The sequence below is a fragment of the Scardinius erythrophthalmus genome (genome assembly GCF_964197995.2).
Source record: "Scardinius erythrophthalmus genome assembly, chromosome: 15".
NCBI classification, from domain to species: Eukaryota; Metazoa; Chordata; class Actinopteri; order Cypriniformes; family Leuciscidae; genus Scardinius; species Scardinius erythrophthalmus.
Window position 1 is genome coordinate 25,435,160 of NC_138235.1, and position 24,843 is coordinate 25,460,002.

At 38.2% G+C, this 24,843-nt stretch overlaps 2 protein-coding genes across 3 annotated transcripts in view; one reads left to right on the forward strand and one right to left on the reverse strand.

Annotated features, from left to right (window-relative positions):
- ptpn11b (protein tyrosine phosphatase non-receptor type 11b) overlaps positions 1–22,194 on the forward strand; it is a 33,480-nt gene extending 11,286 nt beyond the window's left edge. For both annotated transcript variants that reach the window (XM_081387006.1, XM_081387007.1), the window contains exons 2-16: positions 1,295–1,417; positions 10,694–10,888; positions 11,669–11,861; positions 11,961–12,077; positions 12,694–12,807; positions 13,173–13,269; positions 13,381–13,460; positions 13,590–13,745; positions 13,991–14,122; positions 14,314–14,468; positions 14,650–14,717; positions 14,803–14,954; positions 17,109–17,209; positions 17,569–17,683; positions 19,014–22,194. In XM_081387006.1, the coding sequence (XP_081243132.1) occupies positions 1,295–1,417; positions 10,694–10,888; positions 11,669–11,861; positions 11,961–12,077; positions 12,694–12,807; positions 13,173–13,269; positions 13,381–13,460; positions 13,590–13,745; positions 13,991–14,122; positions 14,314–14,468; positions 14,650–14,717; positions 14,803–14,954; positions 17,109–17,209; positions 17,569–17,650 (1,765 nt within the window). In that variant the 3' untranslated portion in view covers positions 17,651–17,683; positions 19,014–22,194. The remainder of the gene's footprint in view (positions 1–1,294; positions 1,418–10,693; positions 10,889–11,668; positions 11,862–11,960; positions 12,078–12,693; positions 12,808–13,172; positions 13,270–13,380; positions 13,461–13,589; positions 13,746–13,990; positions 14,123–14,313; positions 14,469–14,649; positions 14,718–14,802; positions 14,955–17,108; positions 17,210–17,568; positions 17,684–19,013) is intronic.
- On the reverse strand, positions 22,161–24,431 carry rnf223 (ring finger protein 223). Its single transcript, XM_081387008.1, has one exon. It carries the CDS (start codon positions 23,511–23,513, stop codon positions 22,794–22,796), a length of 720 nt encoding a protein of 239 aa, XP_081243134.1. The 5' UTR covers positions 23,514–24,431; the 3' UTR covers positions 22,161–22,793.
- Between the last annotated feature and the right edge of the window lie 412 nt (positions 24,432–24,843).

Sequence of the window (24,843 nt, forward strand, 5' to 3'; positions counted from 1 at the left end):
ATTTTATATCAAAATATTTTTTTTTATAATTTTACATTTTCTTAATTTAAATTGTAATAATATTTGACAATATTACTGTTTTCACTGTATTTTTGATCAAATAAATGCAGCCTTGGTGATCATAAGAGACTTCTTTTGAATGGTAGTGTATAACATCAATTATATTGTGGTCAGGTTCTGTCAAGATGAAAGTAAGTGACTTGTATGCCGTCACTTAAAGAGACATGGGGCCCCTAGCAGGCAGCCACGCTCTGAAACAGCACGCAGATAAAATTACTCCTGACCCCTGATCGGCCATTCACAAAGCCTTCTCACGTGAGGGAGCCGGTTTAGGGACAGACGGGCTGCAGGCAGCCAGACAGCTGGAGCCCAACACCAGCCCAGATTACTCATGACTTCTTGTCCCCTTCCACCCCCCCCCATCAACCCCAAAGGATTAGGAAATAACTTTTCAAACACAGCAAATCGTAACTGATTAGAATTGGCGCTCGGCGTGAAATTGGACACAAATATACATGTGGCTAAGCTTGCTTGATGACATCACTAGAACGGGTGGGTGAACTAAAGGGTTTGGAGAGCCTGAGATGTACAGGATGCAGAAGTGCATATAGGTCTCATTTTATTTGAACTTAAATGTACCGTTTAAAAGTTTCGGGTTGGTAAGATTAAAATGAATTCAAATTAAGTCTATTATGCTCAGCGAGGCTGCATTTATTTGGTCAAAAATACAGTAAAAACACAGTAACATTGTGAAATTTTCTTGCAATTACAGTTTTCTGTTTTAATCTTTAATAATGTAATCATTACTCCAGTCTTCAGTGTCACATGATCCTTCAGAAATCATTCTGATATGCTGATTTGCTGCTCAAAAAACATTTCTATTGATTATTATCAATGTTGAAAACAGATGTGCTGCCTCATTTTTTCATTTTTCATTTTTTTTTTTTCAGGAAAGAGAAAAATGAACAGCATTTATTTGAAACAGAAATATTTTGTAACATCGTAGACGACTTTACTGTCACTCAGTCAATTTAATACATCATTGCTGAATAAAAGGATTTCTTTAAAAAAGAAATATTAATGACCTCACACTTTTGAACATATAGAAGTTACAAATGCAGAACATTTTTGTACTAGAGATTTTGTCAGACTTTTGCATCACACTGTACCTTTATGAGAAGTGTTTGCATATTTTTTGCAAATTTTGATCATAAGATAAAGGTAAAGCTCTGTTAGCTATTGATCATCAGGACTTGATGTATTTTCTGAGTATGTCATTTTGCTTTAATTTCAGGTGGTTTCATCCCAACATCACTGGGATCGAGGCAGAACACCTCCTCCTGACACGGGGCGTCCATGGCAGCTTCCTAGCGAGACCCAGCAAGAGCAACCCTGGGGATTTCACTCTGTCTGTCAGGTCGGCATATTTACAGTGCGCTTCTCCACACCTGCCTTACTGCGCTTATGCTCTTGTCTTGAATTATGATTTCTTTTTCACAGGACGCTTATCCTGGTCATTATGTTGTTTTGACCTGCTGTGGTTTGTGAAGTTGAGCATGAATTGCATCTCCCCTGTTAAATGTTTAGTTATTGATTTCTTGGAAGTGTACTTGTTGGTCTAGCTGACTGTTTTCATGCTTGGTAAAGCATTAAAATGCTTGTGTGTGTCATAGATTTCTGTCAGCTTTTGTTTCATGCAGAGAAAGCTCAAAAGATCACGTCATAAAATACAAACACGATAGGACCGAGCTCTTCAACACGGCTCCTGGGGACCCACTGTCCTGCAAAGTTTATTTCCAGCACACTCTGCCTGTGTGTTTTCAAGTGATCCTGAAGAGCTTGATTAGGTGTTTGATTACGGTTGGAACTAAACTCTGCAGGACAGCGTGTCCCCAGGAGCAGACCTCTGCAATAGGGAATATTCACTTATATAAAAAAACATTACCATTGTCTTGTAATGCATACATTTTGCATTGTGTCAGTGCGTATTGGGGATTACAGCTGTATTTTTATTGGTTGCCATCAGTATTAGATGCTCGCACTCGCACGTAGATGACCGTAATAGAAGGCACTTTCCCTCCCGCTCTCTCCAGAACCTCAGAGCTTTTAAGTTGCCCCCGGGCTGGTGCTTAAGGATTACAGTGTCAGCTTGTGAGCAGGTCTGTGAGCCACTGCAGCTGCTTGTCTGATGAGTGATTGGAGAGTCAACGGACAGAGAGAGAGAGAGAGAGAGAGAGAGCTTTCATAATAGCTTTAAGACATGGAGGCTGTGGAGCCCAGATCAGCTGTTTGTGGTTATGGTGGTAAGACTCTCACTGTATCTAATGTTCTCCAGAACTAAGGCCACGTGCCTCATCTCCAACACAAGCCTTCAGGGCTGAAGCCCAGCTGCATGCAGACTGATTTATCTGCCCAGCTGTGAAGCAATGAGGTCAGCTTGTTATGATTATCAGATGCATGGACATACCAGTAAATAAACAAGTTAATAGTGAAGGCTATTGATTAGTGTATTTTTGGACCCATGTTTTGTGCTTTTCAGTACTGAATTACTGGAATAATTGGAACGTTGTAAAACCTAGTAAGGCTACTGCCTACCAGAGGTGGAAAGTAACGAATTACATTTACTCGCGTTACTGTAATTGAGTAGTTTTTTTGTGTATTTCTACTTTTTTAAGTAGTTTTTAAAATCTGTAATTTTACTTTTACTTAAGTATGTTTTGTTTAAAGTATTGTAATTCGCTACATTTTAAAACATATGCGTTACTGAGTAAAAAAAAAAAACATTATTAAAAAAATGAACTAGCATAGGCCTACTATGGTTAAAACAGCGCGCGCGCTCGTGCTCAGCATTGATTGATTGACGGGCGGGAGAACAGACACGTAAAAACCACAAAAAATATGGAGACGGACAATACAGATTCTTTACACACACACGTGAGGCGAACCCCTGGTAAGTATGGGGATACTTTGGATATAGAAAAACGAACGCGTGGTTGTCCTCGAGGCTTGAGCATAGCCTATTCATTTTGCAAAAATTGTGGACGCAAAAAATTGGCTGCAAAAGAAGGAAACACATAGAACGTGTTCGGGAACACCATCCATGAAACACATGAACACATGAAAGTAAAGCTGTAGCCTACAATAAATCAAATTGCGACATGGTCTGTAGTCTATATATTAAAGCACAAGAGACTGCTATATAAATGTATAATCTGCGTGTCTGTGTGAATCAGTGCAAATGAGACGAGCCGTTTCGTCTACTACATACTCAAGTACGCGACGCGCTAATAGTGTTTTCAGCATCTCACAAACAATATGAGAACATGAAAACATGAACATCTCCAGAGCTGCTCTGAGAGAATGACCTTTGAGAAAAACCTTGTCAAATAGCCTACACTCTGAAACAGGACTTCATTACAACACATCAAAATAAAAGTTTGGTTTAACTACGAAGAAATGATGACATAACTGTTGTGGGCCTACAATAGAATGTACTTCTCATAATAATATTAACAACAACAATAATAATACAGATTATTTAAACATTATTTAAGGATTTTTGTCCATGGTTTAATTGAGTAAATCTGTTTTGCAGCACTTTGCCAAAAAATAAAAGGATGAAAAAATGTGTTAAACTTTTATTTGATTACCACCGTTTTGGATAATATATTTGTTTTAAATCATAAAAAACAAAAAGGATTTTTCTGAATTAAATACATTTCATAGAAGTCTATTGTTCTTGAACATTTTAATAAATTATTAATGATAAAAAATAAGTTGTTAAATGAGTAGTTAAAATGAAAATGAAAATTACCCCATGATTTATCAGCCCTGAAACCATCCTAGGTGTAGGCTATATAACTTTCTTCTTTGTTCTTTCAGACGAATACAATCGGAGTTATATTAATAAACACTTTATAATGGCAGTGGATTGCAACCATCAGTTTAAAGCTCAAAAAAGTACGCCATACGCAGTCTACTTACACCTAAAACGGATCTTATGCAACTCATGACGTCAGAAGTAGTGTAGTGCGTCCTGGCGTAGCATAAATTTCAGCAGTACGTCGCATTACTCGCATAAGTTGCGCTTTAGATTTAAGTCGAATACATATGTTCGTTTGGCCGGAAGCTAGTTATTTTACTTCATAAAGATTTAAATATGAATATCTTTCTTACACAAACTCAACGTTTTGTTTCAGAAGGCCTTTATTAACCCCCCGTTGCCGTGTGGATCACTTTTATGATGGATGGATGGATGGATGCACTTTTATGATGGATAGATGCACTTTTATGAGCTTCAAACTGATGGTTGCAATCCACAGCCATTATCAAGCTAGGAAGCGTCAGGGTGTTTATTAATATCAGAGGCTTCCTTCACCTCTGTACAGATAAAACATTATCAAAATGATTCCAGTTCGCATGGATACGCGGAAGCGACAAATATTTTTTTTGTATTATGCAGGCCAGACAAGTAATTTGGTGAGGTAAATTTGTAAAGAAAGACTACTCGCATGCACACGCATGTGCATGCACGTAATACGCATGTGCACGCCGTCAGCATTTTCACAGATTCACGTTTTTGAAGTTTACACAGAGATGATAGTGTTTTTCAAATTTGTTTAAAGCTTGCACCTTGTAACCTATTTCAAGGTTTACATTCTCGAGCTCCAAACACTGTTGTCGTGCAAATGAACGGCCAGAACACATTAAAGTTTTCTGTTTTCTGTTAAAGTGCTGTCGTGTTAGCGGCCCCTAAGTTAATAACTAATTTGCTTTTCGCAACGAATGAATCAGTCAAAAATGAATGAATCAAAAACTAACTTTAGCTGGACAATAACTTTATTCTAGAGCGGCTGTAAAGCCAAAACACTCTCTGTTACTGTAATATCCTATTATCTCTGTAAAGCTGCTTTGAAACAATCTATATTGTTAAAGCGCTGTATAAATGAAGGTGACTTGACTTAATATAATTCTGAATTTCGTCTGAAAGAAGAATGTCATATACATGGCTTGAGGGTGAGTAAATCATGGGCTGGTTTCATTTTAAAGTGAACTACTCCTTTAATCAAATTCATAATCATTTATTGAAATTAGTTGATTAGACATGTTTTATTGAAATTTTAATAAACAAAACAAATGTTTCCAAAAATACTGTTTTCATCCCATTTACTGTAACTGTCATTTTAACTGATGATAATAATAACCCTAATTTAATAATACAGTTTTTATATTTAATAATTGTTTAATACCATTATATTAGTCGGTTATCATACTGTGAAAATCTCATACCTTTACAACCCTACTCGGGGGACTCCCCAACCCACCCCCGCTGTTAAAAAAGTAACTCAGTTACTTTTACTCTGAGTACATTTTAAATGAGCTACTTTTTACTTTTACTTGAGTAGATTTTTCGACCGGTACTTTTACTTGTACTTAAGTAAAAAAAAATTGTAGTAATAGTACTTTTACTTGAGTAGAATATTTTATTACTCTTTCCACCTCTGCTGCCTACATACAGCAGCTGCCTTCCTAACTCTCACGAAATCTCACAAGTGAAGGCTTTGGAACGAACTGCTTACAGTAGGCTGTAACTCGGCTGTTGCTAAGCTGACTTTGAACAATATTCATCAGTATTGAAATAAATATAATCAACATTACTTTGCCTCGACCACCATCTTGTATTTAATTTTTTTTAGACCTTTTGCAGTACATTCTGGAATTGTCAACAACCTTTTTTTTTTGTTCAAACAATGAAATGGTGTTATATTATATTTAATTTGCAATTGGTGCTGAATTCTTTCTCTTCTAGAAATTACTCTTGACTTTTTTGTGTAATATTTAAGTATGGTTTTGGCCCATATTCGTATTTAAATACAGGTCATTCCCAGTCAAGTGGTCCAAAAATTGTAAAGTCTGTTGCTTGACCATTTTTAACTTTCAATTTTTTTAGTGATTTCCTTTATGTATTGGTATTTTTATTTTGCTTTGTATTATTGTTTTTGGAATACCAATATAGAGGCAATCACAAAAACAAAAACAACTTTTTTTTTTTTTTTTTTCAACTGATCAGGCACCCTCTTTTGGACCACTTGAGATTACCCATAATTATAGCATGACACATTAAAATACTTGATTCGTAGGTCTATTGACAGTAGCAAGTACTAGGCTATACTTGCTCTGCAGCAGCAGCAGCAAAAACAGCAGCAGCGTAGCAGATCTATTCCACCAAGACCAAACATATATCAACATTGTCAAATCCATTACCATGCTAAACACTCCGAGGGCCCTATTTTAACGATCTGAAACGCAAGTGTCAAAGCGCAAAGCGCAAGTAACTTTGTGGGCGGGTCTTGGCGCTGTTGCTATTTTCCCGGCGGGATAAATGACATTTGCGCCAGGCGCAAGTCTAAAATGGGTTGGTCTGAAGTAGCTTCATTATTCATAGGTGTGGTTTGGGCGTAACGTGAAATAAACCAATCAGAGCGTCATCTCACATTCCCTTTAAGAGCAGGCGGATTGTTCTAAAGCGTATTCGTATTCTAACGGCGGATTTGCCAGGCGCGCGCCAGGAGCGGTTCACAGCCAAGGAGAGCAACGGACTCGTCAGGGACGTTGGGGATGGAGAAACCCACCCAAATTAACTTCGGTTAAAAAGGCGTATGATAATTTGGGTAAATGTGTAAGCTAGATGTATGTTTTTATAATAAATTATCTATCTATCTATCTATCTATCTATCTATCTATCGTAATAATGTATGATTTGCAAAAATGAAAACTGCTGCCTCTGTGTAGATGAGAGAATCAAAGTGCGCATTGTGCACACGCTACATTGATTATGGCCAAGCATGCGCCCTTAAAATAGCATATGAATAACATGCGCAACGCGCCACTGACTTTAAACTATTTTTTCCTGGTTTGTGGCGCAATTGTTTTCTAAACCTGCAAAATAGCATGAAGGAACGTTTGCGCCGGGACACGCCTCCTTTTTTGCGCTGAACCGCCCAGGGAGCGCAAGTTCATTCCCTAGTTTAACGACGTGCTTCTGTGGAGGGAAAAGCGCGCTTTGCGCGGGTGCAAAATAGGAATGATACGTGCGTCGGTGTACAAAGTCAATTGCGCTGGGTGCAAGATAGGGCCCCGAGAGTTGTTATGACAGAAATATCATGACTAATGTAGACCCAGTAAAACAAATAAATAAATAAATAACATAATTTCAAATAATATTTAATTGCAAGTGTGTCTGGAATCTATTGTGCACATTTGAAGATAAAGAAGCAGGAAATTGACCAAATGCGTCAATACAAGAGTTACTCAGACATTAGCAAGTCTCACTGGCGTTCTGCCTCTCAGGCCTAATGTTGGCAGATGAGACCTTAATTACAAAGTTAGGAGGAAGAGTCTTCTTTTAAAATTCATTATTAGATAAAGGAAGGAGTTATTTTGCCAAATGGACACCTAGGGACTTCAATGCATTATGTTCCCCTACTCCATGCTTCTGTTTCTCTTATCTGTCTCTCACCATTTTTCCTGGGTGGAAACTATTGCTCAGCATCTGCACTATTGTTAACCGTTAAGTCGCAGACAGAAAGCTGGGAGCCGAGTCAGATGAATGGCTTGCGGCGCTGCAGTGTAAAGTATGATGTGTCAGGGCCAGGTGAAATGTGTCAGGAGAAGTTTCCTGTCTGCATGTTATGGCTATCAGGAGCAGGGAACAGGAAGTGACCCTCTAAAACTGTTTGCACATTCGCAGAGCATAGTTTGACGCTTTACTTTGGGTTAAACTTTCATTATGACTCTAGTAACGATCAGTCCAGACCCAGTTTGAAGAGAATGAAGTGAAATTAAGTGAACGTCTATTTTATAGCGTTGTTTTGTGTAACCTGAGGCCGACTTGTAGAAGATTGTTCCCCAGCCAAATGTTTATTTCACAATCGACTGGTGGCAAATGCATTGTCTAAACATAATTTAGACAGTCTAATGAGTTGGACTGTTGTGAACAGAGCTGTTCAACCCAATCGGACCACTTATAAAGACTTAAAGGAATAGTTCACCCATAAAGGAAAATTATGCCATACATTTACTCACCCTCAAGCCATAAGTGTATATGACTTTCTTCTTTTAGCCAAATACAATCAGGGTTATATTAAATGAATATCCTGGCTATTCTCAGCTTTGTAATGGCATTGAATAGTGCCCAAGTTTTTTAAAGATCCAAAAACCGCATTCCATCCATCATATAATCCATACGACTCTTCCAAAGGGAAGCGATTCGTTTTTGTAAGAAAAATATCCATATTTAAAACTTTATAAACTATAATCACTGGCTTCCAGCAACGGTCACACGGTGTTCACGAGAGAGTCGAGTTCCGGTGAAAGGGTGACCTCTGACCTGACGTATTCCTCTTCTCTTATATCGAAAATTTTCTTTAAAACTTTTTGTTTTAGACTTCTAATTCAGCGTTTTGTTTTGCTCTGTCCTCTGCACTTTCGTGTTCGTCAATTCTCACTTAAGTTGACGCTACGACTACTTCATATGTCGTGTCAGAGGTCACCCTTGCCGGAACACTTTGCCACACATGCCAATGGCAAGTGGATTGAGAAAATGCACATTATAGCATAAATATTCCAGCTGACACTGTTTTGTAATATGTATTAAAATAGTATAGTTTTATAATTCAAAATTTTCTTTGACAATGGGAATTTTTTTTTTTTTTTTTTGCACTAATATGAAGACAAATGTATTTGAAGAATGACATGATTGTGTTTATTTGATGTTTATTTTTGTTTAGAAATCGTCCACATAATGTGCCGCCACATGGAATTCTGGGAAAAGCATATTATTTTAGACACCCAACTTCTGTAGAGGGGCTCAATAGCAGTATTGTGTTTCTGTCTTGTTTTCTGCAGAGGCTGGCTTTAGCAGGAAAATCAATGATAAACTCATGCTCGAGGGGTGAAATTAGTCAGCAGGGGTCTTTGAATCTGACTGTAGCCACAGCTCTGTCATTCTACTCTGACTCTGGACATGTTAAAACCTCATGCAAATGATTGAATCACATTCACACATTCAGAACATTTGCATTTGAGTTAAAGGAATCTGACAGGGTGCTAGCAGTCTATTATAAAACAACCAATAAACATACCAGAAGAGCAGCACGTTGGCTGTTGCATTGAAAATTTTGCAATCCGTGCACCTGATTCATGTGATACCAAAGGAAAATGAACAGTGTGTTTCTGCATATATGATGTTTATCAAGCTCAGAAGCTACATGAGCATGAGAAGTTTGAGATACCACAGTAATAGTGAGATAAAGTTGTGTTTCAGTATGTTTTGGGGGAAGTGTTTTCACATTACTTTCGTATATATATATTTATATACTTTGTTTTCTAATTATAAAATAATTTTATTTGTAGAATTTTTATTATAAAAAAAATGACTTCATTTAGACGTCCTTCAACGTAGGCAAACTTGTGATTGCATTAGACCCACAGCGCAGAGACTCTAATCTGCTGCAGTCAGCAGCCATTAGCCCCTCACTGCTGAGACCGTGCTGCTCTGCCTCCTCTCTTACCTCCAGAATGCAATTACACTGTGCAGAGTGCAATTTCACGAGCCAGGCCAGGACAGAGCCATGGATGCCTAGAGAAAGCCAGAGAAATTAAATGGGAGAGAAATCGAGGTCTCATATTAGATTGGTTTCTGTCTTTTGTTTGATATATATATATATATATATATATATATATATATTGTAATTATATATATATATATATATATATATATATATATATATATGTGTGTGTGTGTGTTTGAGCTGAATTGCAGTAGTTGTGATCTGCACACGAAGCGTTAAGTTGTGGTTTTGTGCCTGAGCACAGCTGATTATATCTATGCAGGTGTTCCTCTGTACTTTTTCCATACTGTGCCATTTAAAGCTGCTGTGCAGTTTTTGACAGTTTTGTTGAAAGTATACCTGAAGTCTATTAAGAGTCATTTTCTATTTAGTATAGTCTGCTTAGAACTTTGGTTGCTCCAAAACACTTTGTGCCTCATTTTAACTTCTGAACTTTCATAATATATATATATTTTTTTTTTGGTCTTTGTATTCATGAAACCGTGTTTATTTTATTACTACTGTATTTAATTAAAAAGTTGCATATTAAGATTTTCATTACAGAAGATCATAAGATTAATTGTGAATCGTGATTATTTATTTTAACCTTTTGACAAGCAAATAAAAGTAAAATAGCGTGCTTGCACACCCAGAAAAATCCTACGAAATCATTGCAGAAAAAGGCCAAAAATTGCAGAACAGGTTTGGATTTACATTAAAGATTGATTTCTCAAATAAATGTAAACAATTTAGTATAAGCTGCCTATCTGCCTAAGTTCATAAAGCTTTTGCTGGAAAATTATGGCATAATGTGAAGATTTGTACTGAATATTTTTAGAATTTTCAGCCTAAGACTATTACTTAGTCACTCTCGCTATTTTGGACAAAAAATAAATAAAATTTATGTCAGCTAGATTGTAAGATATTTATGTCAGCATTTACCCTGGTTTAAAGTGTCAGTTTTCAGTGCCAACCTCCTAACTGTTATCTGTCTTTTCCATCTTTTCCATCCTGTCTGTCATCCCTCATATCCCCACCCCCTGCATTTTCCCTGTTGTGTCCCATCTGTTTGTTCTGGGCAGGAGGAACGATGAGGTCACCCATATTAAAATCCAGAACTCGGGGGACTATTATGACCTGTACGGAGGGGAGAAATTCGCCACTCTGGCTGAATTGGTCCAGTACTACACCGAGCAGCACGACCTCCTGCGGGAACGCAACGGAGATGTCATCGAGCTGAAATACCCCCTCAACTGCAAGGATCCCACATCTGAGAGGTACGGCAGCTCCAGTGAGCTCGACAGTGGCATTAGTGTGGACAGAAGAAATCCTGCCCCCTAGTGTTCAAACCCTTGAGAGGGTTGATCAGTGGCACGTCAGAATCTGTGGTTTGTTTATCAGCTCTAGATTGTGCTTATCTTGATTTCATGACTAACAGTTTGTTTTACCACCGTCGAACATGTCCTTCCTTCATTCTGTTTATGTTTGATGTTTATGTGTTTGAGGTCCAGTCTCATTTTAGAGTCTAGTGTACTTTTTAACTTCCTTCACCTGGGTTTGGTGTTTATACGCCGTCTATATGGTGCAAAGTCCTCTAGGTTGTGAAATCAAAGTGAAATATGTATATGCATTAAACATTGTTGGTGAAAAACATATTTGCATTCAAAGATTATATTTGGCTCGTTTTTTGTGGTTTTTCCAGCTTGTGAGCGAACACCTCCCACACATATCCTCATAGCATAACAACTCTCACAGTCTTTACATTCGCAAGCACATTTTCCGACCACAAAATATAGTCTGCACTATAGTTTCTATAGTGAAAGTTGGAAATGTGCACGGTTCTGCGGGTGACAATTAAAAAGTAGCCGTTTTTATGTGTGGAGGCAAACATTATATTACAATGAGAAGGTCTGCATATGAAATTGCAGAAAACATGTGTTTACTGTGTGTTTACATTATTTTTTTCTTTCAAATGTATTTTTCAGAAACACATAGTCCATTGAGGAGGCACATTATGTGTATTTCTGTGCTTCATTGTTGTGTTTTGTCTGTATCAGGTGGTATCATGGGCATCTTTCGGGGAGAGATGCTGAAAAGCTCCTTACGGAGAAGGGGAAATCCGGCAGCTTCCTGGTGAGAGAGAGTCAGAGTAAACCGGGAGACTTTGTGCTTTCCGTCCTCACTAATGAAGAAAAGCATGAAAACGTAGACCGCAAGACTAAAGTCACCCATGTCATGATCCGTTATCAGGTAAAAATGCAGTAAAAATTTCGCCAGTTTCTCAAGAAAAGAAAAATCTGTATTTTTTTTTTTTTATAGAAAGGCTGATTTGTCTGTTCTCTTTACCAGGATGGGAAATATGATGTAGGAGGAGGGGAGAGGTTTGACACTTTAGCAGATTTAGTGGAGCATTATAAGAAAAACCCCATGGTGGAGAAGAGTGGAATTGTTGTGCACCTTAAACAGGTGAGTAAATTAAAGGTGGTATCAGTGATTTCAGGCCCAAAAATATTTTTATCACATTCATCTAATCTTTCCTATCAATCCGCTAGCTGCCCGCCCCATAAGCATGCCGTCAAAAAAACGCGTCTCTGTAGGCAGCCTAGGCTCTGAGATCTGCACACAAAAACAAATGGTTTAGCCAAACAATCAAAACCAAAACAAATAGTGTTCCAACCAATCACCGACAGGGGGAGGGTGTTGTGAGGTTTTGAGCCAGCTTTTTCTTCAGCTCTGACTTCGCGTGCAGCCGTGCACGAGCACAAAACCTCACAACACCCTCCCCCTGTCGGTGATTGGTTGAAACACTATTTGTTTTGGTTTTTGACGGCATGCTTATGGGGTGGGCAGCTAGCGGATCGTTAGGAAAAAAAATTAAAATATTTTTGAGCCTGGAATCACTGATACCACCTTTAAACCAATCCTGAAAGAAAAAAGAAAAAAAATTCTACCCCAAACTTTTAAATGGTAGTGTAATTACATCCTGTACTGCCACTGTTTTATCCTTCGTAATTACATTTAAGGTACATTTCGTCTTTTATATATATTTATATATATTTTGTTCTTTCTTTATATGTTGAAGCCATTTAATGCCACAAGGATAAATGCAGCAAACATTGAAAACCGGGTACGGGAATTAAATAAAGTAGCTGACAACTCAGAGAAACCCAAGCAAGGCTTCTGGGAAGAATTTGAGGTATTTCTGTCCATATTCATTTGTCTACTCATATTTTCTGTTCATCATAGGACGTGGTGATTCAGTCCAGGTTTTGTTTGAGAGAACAGACTGCGTACTTTCCTCTGTAATACACTCATTAAACCTCAGAGGACTGTTTGATATGAGAGCTGTTTATAAAAAGACTCTCTGCTTGCTGACCTCTTAAACTGCAGTTCCTGTTTGGCGGTAACTGTCCAGATAAATGGGACATTCCTGCAGGGGGTGCTGACTTAACATAACATCTCATTACACAGCAAAGTTGGAATGAACACTTTTCAAAGGTTCATTGCTTGAAGCCACATTTCATCCCAGCTTTCTTTATCTTGTCCCCTGTTGCTCTGTAGGTTTTACAGCAGCAGGAATGTAAACTCCTTTACCCCAGGAAAGAGGGGCAGAGACCAGAAAATAAAAACAAGAACAGATATAAGAACATACTACCATGTGAGTAAAGGTGTTTTTCAGGTTTCATAATGGGCAGACACATTTCATCATTCAATGATAGAGCAACCGTTAATTTCCAGGTCTCTTTGATCGTCATTTTCTCTGTTGCAGTTGACACCACTCGAGTACAGATCAAGGAGGTGGATTCTGATGCGCTAGGCTCCGATTACATCAATGCTAACTATATCCGAGTAAGCCGGTTCACTCATAATGCCTACATGTCAATCTTAATGTCAAGCTTTTTCTGGGTTACTGGAACTGTGATCAATATTTTGCATGTTCTTTATCATTCTGAGTGTTGTCCTCATTGATTTTTTTAGAGCATGAATGAAGAAGGTTGTCATATGGATGAAGGCAAAGTGTTCATCGCCACTCAGGGTTGCCTTCAGAACACCGTCCTAGACTTCTGGAAAATGGTGTATCAGGAAAACACTCATGTTATTGTCATGACAACCAAGGAGATGGAGAGAGCACGGGTGAGATCCAGCCCTGGATGAAGCAATGTTTTGTAGGATCTGAGATTGAATTGAGATCACACAATTTCCTCTGAAATGATATAAAATGTACACAGTTAATTATGACTACTACATGTTTAAAAAATGCTTACTTTGAGAACTTTAGTAGTCAGTTTTCAAATATTTTCTTTTAAAAACATCACTAATGTAACGAATGTGCAACATGGATTATATTTTGGAACTGAAAACTTAAATTCCATCTATAGAATAAGTGTGTGCGGTACTGGCCGGACTTAAATTCAACAAAGGAGTTTGGGAAGGTGTGTGTGAAGAACATTGAGGAACACACAGCTCAGGACTACATACGGCGAGAGCTTGAAGTCACACGTCTAGACAGGGTAAGAGCACCCTGATGACAGTTGAGATGACGGTCCCAGAGGGCAGGCATGACTTTTGACCTTTTTGTTTACAGTAGCAGCTTAGAGAGAACCTTCTAACTTACTTTAGTGACTTTAAACATGTTTTTTTTTTCTTCTTCATTTTCTTTGATAATAATTTCATGTCATTTTTGTTTATCTATGGTTTAAAGAGAGAGCCTCCTAGGTGTGTCTGGCACTATCAGTACCTGAGTTGGCCTGATCACGGTGTTCCCAATGAACCAGGAGGAGTCTTGAGCTTCCTGGAGCAAGTGAACAGAACCCAGAGCGCCATTCCTGAGAGTGGACCGATAGTGGTTCACTGCAGGTACTGCACACCTCACTCAGCTCCACAAGATCAATCATTATCTTGAGGAATGTAGTCTTAAGAGTGTTATAATGATAAAGAATTACTTTACTGAATTGCTGTATTATTTATTTGAAAATACAAGGGTTTCCCTCATTGTGTGCTCCGTAATCTGAACTTCCATTTGTCGCTGTCATTCTAGTGCAGGGATTGGAAGAACAGGCACAATTATTGTGATTGACATCCTTATCGACATCATAAACAGACAAGGTAACTGTTTCATACAAAATTATCTCTGTTATGAATTGTATGCCTCTTGATGATAAAATATAACACTACTGAACGGACTGTTCAGGTTTGGACTGTGACATTGACATCCCAAAGACCATTCAGAGAGTGCGCCAGCAACGATCCGGTATGGTTCAGACCGAGGCCCAGTACAAGTTCATCTACATGGCTGTTCAGCAATACATTGACACCGCTCAGAAGAGACTGGAAGAGGAGCAGGTACTTGAACACTGATGCTACTAAGATCACTTAATTCAAGGCTTTTGGTCATACCTAGGATATCCAGATCAACCAAAGGAGGGAGATCATTTTCACATTTAGCTCCGAAACTCTGGAATAGCCTTCCTGAAACTGTTCGTTGCTCAGACTCGCTCTCCCAGTTTAAAACTAGATTAAAGACGCATCTCTTCAGCCAGGCATTCATATGATACTTTTAATCTTACAGTTAAATCCGGTCTCTAGTTCATAAACGCCAGAGGAGAACTGGCCCCCGACTGAGCCTGGGTTCTCCCAAGGTTTTTTTTTTCTCCATTAGGTCACCTGATGGAGTTTTTCGGTTCCTTGCCACTGTTGCCTTTGGCTTGCTCAGTTGGGGATACTTAATTTAATTAATCAATCAACAATACTATTAATGAACATTACCAAACGTGGACGTTTTACACTAGAAACAAACACTGATGCACTATTTTATTTAATAGTGTGAAGTTGCTTTGATACAATCTGTATTGTGAAAAGCGCTATATAAATGAAGTTGACTTGACTTGACTTGACTACTGTGACATATTCACTGATGGAATGATTTCTTCTTTTGGGCCCTGATTACACCTGGTATTAAGATGCGTTTTGGTCGATCGGATTACAAGTGGACAACGCTAAATGCAGGTGTAAACAGGGTCTAAAACATTTTGAGCTTGTCCACTTTGGACCACTTCAAGAGGTAGTCGAAAACGCATTTGACCGGATTTTTTTCCTCATGTGGTCGAATGTGCTCATACAGCAGCAAAAGACCGCCTACTCACACATTAAAGGAGAACTCTGGTCAATTTTAACATTGAGCTCATTTTTTTGTACATTTGGAGTGCTGTCAATACAGAGAACAACGCCAAAAATCGGTGTTGCCTACACCGAGTTATTCTATTTTTAAAATTTGCACCCTGTTGACTTCAATGGGGCAAGTTTTAAACCAGCTTTTAGCCTCTTAACATCCTTGATGTGTCATTACAAGTGCACAGGTCATAGAAGTAGTCGATTGCCGAGTTCACGCGCGTGATCATAGGTAACTAAACCTATGCGCGTGAACTCGGCAATCGACTACTTTGGACTTCAACCGAAAACAGGATGTAAACACAGGTATTTGCGCTGGCTTAAATAACATCATTTTTATACAAATCTTTCTCATCTACTGCAGTCAGATTCACTCGTGTTCACTCAGAAGGAATCACTCACATTAGCTGTGCACTTGTAATGACACATCAAGGATGTTAAGAGGCTAAAAGCAGGTTTAGTACTTGCCCCATTGAAGTCAACAGGGTGCAAATTTTAAAAATAGAATAACTCGGTGTAGGCAACACTGATTTTTGTCGTTGTTCTCTGTATTGACAGCACTCCAAATGTACAAAAAAATGAGCTCAATGTTAAAATTGACCGGAGTTCTCCTTTAAGGGAAGCGCTAGCCAGACAGGATTTAAACCTTGTTGGAGACCCAAGTTTGATTTGAAGACAAAAAATGTACCAAGCACAATGTTCTCTCACCATTCTTGATTTCTAACACGCACTCACAGCGTTCGGCAGAGTAGACCCTTTTTTTGGATTGTTAATGTATTATCAAAAGTAAAATTATATAGGAGTTTGACGAAATTTTAAATATTTTTTGTGCTACTGAGATGAGTAAAGAGCGCTGTTGCAAAAATGTTCAGTAAGAATTTGGGAGGAACTCACCAAGGCTGAATATTGTGTGTTTATTTGACCATTTCCTGTGATGATAAAGCTGAATGATCAGCATCATTACTCCAGTCTTCAGTGTCACATGATCCTTCAGAAATCATTCTAATATAATGATTTAGTTTTCAATTTCTGACTATTATCAATGTTGAAAACAGTTGTGCTGCATAATATTTTTGTGGAAACCATGAGAAAAGTCAAGATTCTTTGTTGAATAGAAAGTTCAAAAGAACAACAGTGTATATCGTTATGAGTATTATCCACACAATTGCCAAATCCAATAATTGCACATTATTTTTTTTTTTTATTTTTTTTTTAAACTGAATGCATTAACATGTTAACTACAAAGAATTTAAATATTTGGCATCCCTTATTTTATCAAATTAAATGTGTGAGTTTGATATTCCTTGTTTTGTTTATTTACCTTTTTAGAGGAATAAAACAAAGGAGAGAGAATACTCTAACATCAAGTACCCACAGATGTCAAATGCCAGAGCCAAGCCAAACATGAGCTCGTCTCGCTCTTCATCTGTGTAAGTGCTGATTTCCTGTTTTGCACACAAACACACTATTTGAAAAAAAAACGGCCCACACAGTGTTGTTACTGGAAAACAGTTAAGTTTATTTAGGTAAACTGTACTATCTCCCACACTTCCTCAATTCTAAAAGTATTTGTTCCTAAGTGAATCATTATCTGTCAAAAGGGTTCTGACGCCGCTGTGAGTCAGTTTTTCTAGAACAATAAACACAATATGCAATGTCAGACAGCACATCAAATCATAAAATGTGTTTTTAACTGTGTCACTTTCGATTTTGTAATTTTTTTTCTATAATAGATGTATTTTCGTTCCTCTTTATTTTAGTAACACACGTCTTTTCATCTCTTCCACAGAATGAATGATGACTCCGGAGTGTATGAGAATTTGAACATCAAAAATCCAAAGGGCTCCACCAGCAGTAACACCAGGAGATAAGCCATGTGGGCTGCTGTCTCAGGGACTCTGGGAGTATGTTTTTCCACCCTCGCTCTCACAGTGTTACACATATCTGCAGCCATGCTTATGTGTGAACACACACACACACACACACACACACAGATATGAATGCACACACCTGCATCAAGGCTGTTGAAGTAGAGAGACGAGTAGGAGAAAGACAGTAAGGAACCAGTGGGGGTGGGAATTGTGTCTTTGTTGCAGCCCACCAGAATAAAAAGCATAATCTTACAGAATGCTGGCAATGTTTGCCAAATGGCTTTGAAAATAACACCATTCTTCAAAGAATATGCACAACAATTGATGTTTTCAAAGGTTAGCAACTGTACTTAGTATGCTTTCCAAATACCTACTGTATAAATTAATAAATATACAACATGAAATCTAAATAATAATAATATAATAAAATAATAGTAAAACAACACATTTTATTAAAAATAACAATAATTTCTATTTAATATAAATGCTGTTCTTTCAAACTTTGATTCATTAAAATATATCATGATTTCCGCAAAAATATTAAGCAGCACATCTCGATATTTTTACCAAAATTCTTAATTACCAAATTATCATATTAGAATGATTTCTAAATGATCACGTGACATGCTGTAAATTCAGCTTTTCCATCACAGGATTTAATTACATTTTAAAATATGTTCAAATAGAAAACATTTATTTTAAATTGTAATCATTTTTCACATTATTGATGTTTTTACTGTATTTTGTTTTTGGTGAGCATAAGAGACTTCTTTCAGAAACATAAAAAAATCTTCTGAACGGTAGTGTATGTTGATTTACCTTTTAAGACCTTGAAGTATTTATTTAATAGATTTTCACATTGGTCTTCTAAATCACATAATTCATAGGATTAGGAATGATGTATTATATTAAAGTTATCTATGACTTTGTTCACACTGACAGCCGAAATCCAAATGTAGACATAGCTGACTGAAATCTGTTTATTTTGTAGACTTAACAACACAAACCGACCCAAGTCACATCCATATGTGGTTTGTGTTTCAGTTAAAAACATTTTTTGTGTTAAGTGTTAAATAGTGTTATGTTACTGTACATCACACAAATATTTTTTGTCTTTCAGAATGTGGCACATTTTACTCTAGATAAAGTAGGGATGTGTCAATAAAATATCTATTTTTCCTTTTTCTCTTTCTACACTGACAGCTTGGCTCTCTCTCAGCCTTTGTAGAAGAAAGTCATTTGACATCCTGCTGACGCCTACATCATTACTATAGCAACCAATGTGCTGTAGATACACCAGTGTGAAAGTAACACAACTGTTAAAACAATGCATCCCTAAACGTTCTGGTCTTTTGTTTTGCAGTTCCAGCAGAGGTGCTGTGTAGAAGCACCTGATCATGGGACGGCACTGGCGGAGGGGGGGGGGCAAGCAGCGCCTACGCTGAGGTGACACGACCCAGCCGCTCGGCTGGAGATTCCACGACATCTCCAACAGCTCCTCTCTTCTTTTCCTGACTGACTACGTCTGAGAAACTCACACTCCAAAACCAAGTGCCTGATTAGCAGCCGAAATTGTTCCGGCAAAGGACGTGTGACTTGGTGCTTTCACTCCCCCCTTCTAGTCTAACAAGCCTACACTGCTCTAAGCTACATGATGGTTTGATTATGTGTGAAATAAATTTGAAAATGAATATTTATACTCAGTGACATAACTTTGGATGAAGCTACGCTCTTTCCATGCTGTCTACGGCTGTTTCCAGACCTTGCTTTGTCTACTGGATGTTGTCTACTGTAACCAAAGAACTCTGATATATATCTCTCAGTTTCTCACAAGCAGTGGTCATTTGGGCTCTGCTGAGTGATACTCGCGGCACGGTGATGTAAGAAGAAGAGAAGTACACCGTCTGGCCTAAAGAATCCCTCTTTTCTTTTCAAAGGATATGAGAGGTGATTGGTCAAAGTTCGACCAATGAATTGGATACTCTTATGTAAGTAGGTGTTTTAAATGGACTGATTTGGTACAGTGTGGTCGAATCTATACAGTATGTGCCAATTAGCAGCCTGTACATCATATTTGTGAAAGCTTCTGCTTTAAAGCTGTTTTTATTGAGCATTACCTCTAGGCTAATGAACAGTCAGAGGGAGACAAGTGCTACTGTCAATCAAAGGCTTATCAACCAATCAGGCTGCCTCTTCATCAGTGGGCTCCTCCTTCTATGCGTTGACTTTCTTGTTCTGAAATACATCAGGTGAGCCTTTATTAGATTAGTTTTATTTGTTTGTTTGTTAAAATTTGTTTTATTTGCAACTATGATTCCTTTAGAGCAGTTTTATCTTTTGTTGTGATATTTGTGGATGTGATCATGAAATCTAGGCCTGGCATTTTTGAATATAATACATTTTTTTTTTTTTTTTTTTTTTTGACTATGTTATTCCACATTTTCCTCAGAGGAGACACATTAAGCTCTTTTATCACATATAAACAGGGTATGTGTGTATTTCCGTGTTATAAATAGCCCGATAAAGCGCTTTACTTCATAGTGGGTTGTGATTGCACTGAGGACGCCTTTGAACGAAATAACGTAAAAATGAAAAGCGTGGTATTACTAAAGATCACATCAGGCCGAGCCATTGACGTGAACTGGATTTCGGTGGAGACTTCAGCTAAAAATGAGGCAGGCCAGATGGCCCTCAGCTAAGATTAAAGAATAGATTTGTGTAGGACGAAAAAAGTAATTTAAAAGATGGCTGTAATCCAGACGTGGCTATTATTGGGTGAGGTCAGCAGTGATGTCATAAGATGTTATATATACACAGTACCGTTCAAAATTTTAAGGTCAGTAAGATTTATTTTATTAGGGCGCGAGGACCCTATTGGAATTGCTCCGTTTAGTACATTTTTTATTTTAAAGAAATGAATACTCTTATTCAGCAAGGATGAGTTTCCACAACAGCAGAACCGTTTTCAATACGGATGATATTAATAATAAATGTTTCTTGAGCAATTATTTCTGAAGGATCTTGTGACACTGAAGACGGGAGTAATGATGCTGAAAACTCAGCTTTGACATCACAAGAAATAAATTGCATTTTAAAATATGTTAAAATAGAAAAGAGTTCTTTAAATTGTAATAATAACTCACAATTTTTTTGATTACATAAATGCAGCATTGGTGAGCATAAGAGACTTCTTCTAAAAACATGTTGGCTTAGATAAAGCAGGACATGATGTATGTGATTAATCACAGCGTCTGTCTGTGAAAGGTTACAGCTGTAGAGATGCCGTACGTGTTTGAGGGAGGCCAGGCTCTGCTTTTTTTGCACTTGGAAGGATAAAATGTTTGGGTTTTTTACTAGAGAACCAGTTTGTTAGACCTTCTGGGAAGTAAAAGCAATGTCACTGCATATGATAATCATTGTCCTTGGAATGACTGACTGATTGAATGAATTTTTTGTGATTTATGCACCTGATCATGTGAGAGCAATGTGCTACTGGTATCTGAACGCTTGGAAGCTGTTCATTTGCTGTTAAGAGTTAAGTGTTTTATTTTTGCCTCTGTGAAAATGGGTAAAAGGTCAAAAATTGAGTGACACATTAAGACTTGAACTGCTGAAAGGTATAGTGTCCATGGCTGCCAGAATGTCCTTTTGTTCGGAGGTATATATAATGAATATCTGTTGATTTGACATCAGTGTAGTGTTTTGCGTTATATTTTTTTGGTCAATTATTTGTTGTAAATTATACATTTCACTTGTTTGTTATTACAGTGATGGAAATATTCAAAGCTGTTTAGCATATTGTTTTAGAACATTTATTATTATTATACATAACATCAACAGTTATAAAACTCTCTGCTCGCTTTATAACAATTTTGAAGTCTTCTCTTTAAATTTACTTGAATATCATGTTGGTGGGTTGTTGTTGTTTTTTAAATCTCAGTTGGTGATCAGTAGGCTTGATCTGATTCGCGTTGTGCTGACTGTCCTTGTGTGGTAAAGACTGTGTTCCCTCTTGCACTGGTTCAGCCTAAAATGCCTTTTGCCCTGGAAAATACAGCTGATGTATTGACTTGCATCTCAAATGAGAATACAGGATTAGTTATTGAATAATAAAGCATACACTGGGAACTTTCAACTAGTTGTCTCTAACTCATTTCACCTTACAAACAAACAGCTACTGGCCCATATATTATTTCCTTTCCTCTTTATAATTTCCTTCTCTCTTCAGGGTTTAATAATGAATAACTTATGTCAATGACATTTCGTTTCTCATAAAAACACCTGGAAAAGGGAAGCTAATAATTCATCCCTACAAAACACACACACGGTGGAGCAGTTTACATGGGTGTGGTTGTGAATGTGTTCACATGCAGGACACGTCGCTGTAGGGCTTAGGTTTCAAACGGTTATTGTTTGAGGCGTGTTCGTTTAACCGTCCCAGAGCAGGAAGTGATAAATTAGGGCCACGTGAAATCTGTTCGTGTTTTCTTTCTTTTGTCAGTGTTATCAGTGATATCATGTATATTGTACCTATTAAAATTTTTAAAAAACATTCCGTGACACTATTCCTTGAACTTCCTTGTGCCGTTTGCAGCAACAGTTTTTATATTTTAAACAAAATACATTTCATGGAGTGAAATACAATGAAATAAAATATACAAAATGTACAAGTAGAAAATATTCAGTTTTCTTTGGATTAAGTTCACATTACTTCAATCACTTGTTGAAGGTTTGTGGGCAAAATCGAGTCTTTTCAATAGAAATGCGATTTCCCCATGCAGATTTCACTTGTGTTCATGTTGGTCACGTAATAGAATGGAAATAGAAAGTTGCTTGCTTCTGTGTGAGACTATTGACAACGGAACTTTTTTCTTCACTCTGTTACTAAACAGTGGCTTAATTTTTTTTCAGTGTAGGCAGACATTTAACCATCAGTCAGTTTTGTCATGCACCGGCTAAGGTTTGACACTCATTCACATGTTCTATAATAATGATACTGATGCAGTTCCTCAGTCTTTACTGCAGCATTGCTGTTTGTTGTAACTCCTTTAGCACCCAACAGGCTTGGCAAGGACGTATGGAGGTAAACGGACACCAATCAACCTGGTTTTGCAAGTCCGACATCAATCTAGACATGTCTGTCTCACTTATCTGTTGCTAATGTGAGTGTGGTAGTAGAAGCTGTAGTAGGCACCTGCAGGTTATGGGACGAACAACGCACGGAGCCCGTCGAGACGATGCACTGCAAGGGCCACAAAATGATCCCCAGCAGCAACAACATGAGGAATATAAAGAGCAGCAAACGCTTCCAGTCCATCAGCCGTTCCAGAAGCCCAAGTCGCGGTCGAGTTTGGGAAGAAGATACGCTGCTTTGCCCACTGGCCCCAATATCGACGCAGATGCAGAACGCTGGCAGGCCTGGCATGTCTATTGGCCGCTGGTAGCACAACCTCTCCCCGTCCAGCCATACGGGCTCTTCCTGCTGCTGGTTGGCGGGCAGGCGACACAGCACCTCCTGGCTCGTGGTCAAAGCTGGAGGCCCCCTTTTTGGGATGGTAGTGGGGTGGCGGCAGAAGGGGCAGGAGATTTTAGAGTTTTGAGGGTCCATGGAGGTAGCCATGATGCGGGAAAGGCACTCAAGGCAGAAGGTGTGTGTGCAGTCCAGCTGTTTTGGCGTTTTGAAGACATTGTCATAGGTGTTGAAGCAGATGGAGCACTCGGGATGAGAGCTCACCTTCTCCAGGTCAGTTTCCAGCTGGACCCCCTGGGTGTGCCACACCACTGGGCTCGGCTCCATCTCACCGGAGTGCGATCTTCCACCTTCTTCCTTGTGCAGATTCACTAGAACAAGCAAGACAAACATCTAAAAGTCACCTCTAGGTTCATTGTATAGGTTCGAGAGCAAAACTAGGTCACAGCTTATGAAGTAAACATTTCCCACCAGGTGATTGGACATTACTGTGCAAACAGAAAGGGTACACAGAACAGGCCTGGGCAAGAAGACGGTTTAAAGTAAACATCATGCCTTTGTCTGACTCTTTGCCCTTTAACCGAATTAACTGTGACTTTGAAGTAGCCTAGTCATCAGTAAAGTTCTACTCAAGGGCTAGTAGTTACTGTGCATACACTGTTACAAATAGTAGTGCATTGTTTTGCTGCCCACCTGCATTACCTTGCTTTATACCGTATATGCTAACAAAAATAAAAGTTCTTCAGTGGTTCTTCCTTTTAATTGGGTTTTTTGAACTCTTATACAAATTTTAGGAGATTACCTGTCCTGATTTCCTTTGCTTTTTCTCAGATTAGTATAATGGTTTCTGGGTTGATACACCAGTGCATGTTGTTTTCTAAAAATGTATACAATAAAAAGTTCTTACAAACATTCTTCAATGGCAAAGAATCATCCCCTTTATCAAGAACCATTTTCACTCATTTATAGGGTTCTTTTGTCGCTGTATACTTCTTTTGGAGGTTAAAACGTTCTTAATTTTTGAAAAGTTGTTTTGTGGGTTCTTTTAAAGCACCAGGCGGTTTTCTGAAGAACAGAGAATAACATTTTCTAAGAATGTTCTTTAGTTTTTTTACTTCAAGAATCAATGTTGTCACTAAATTAGTTTTTTTTTTTTCAATTTTATTACAAAAGTTGTTGGTTTTCTGAAGAAAAAAACGTTTATAAAGTTCTGTGGTATTAAGCTGTAAAAAAAGTGTTCTAATTATCTATTTTTAAGGGTGTACATAAGTTTAATAAAGGTCAAGACCACTTGAAATACCCATGCTTACAATGTTGGTAAGACACAGACTGCTTTGTTGTCCTTGTTTCTGCCAACGTCAGCACCACTGTCCTTCAGAAACCCTTTCAGCGCACTAAGGCTCTCTAAAAGTCATCGCTCCACTGGGCCTGGCATTAGGAGATGAGAAGAATTTTATCAACAGGGTGATCAACATTGTATAATACACAGAAGTATCCATCCTGAGCTAAATAACGTGCATCTAATCTAGCCTCTCTTTTAAGTGGTTTTGTTCCTGCACAGGTTCAGGCAGGGGTTTGGTTGAGAGCAGATGGCCTGTTCACATCCCTTCAGCGCAGTCCCATGCGTGTGCGTGAGTGTGTGTGTGTTTCTTTCTCCATCCCTGAACTGCACAAAGCTCCTGTTTGTTCTCCATTATATTGGTGTGGCTTTGGCATTCCTGGA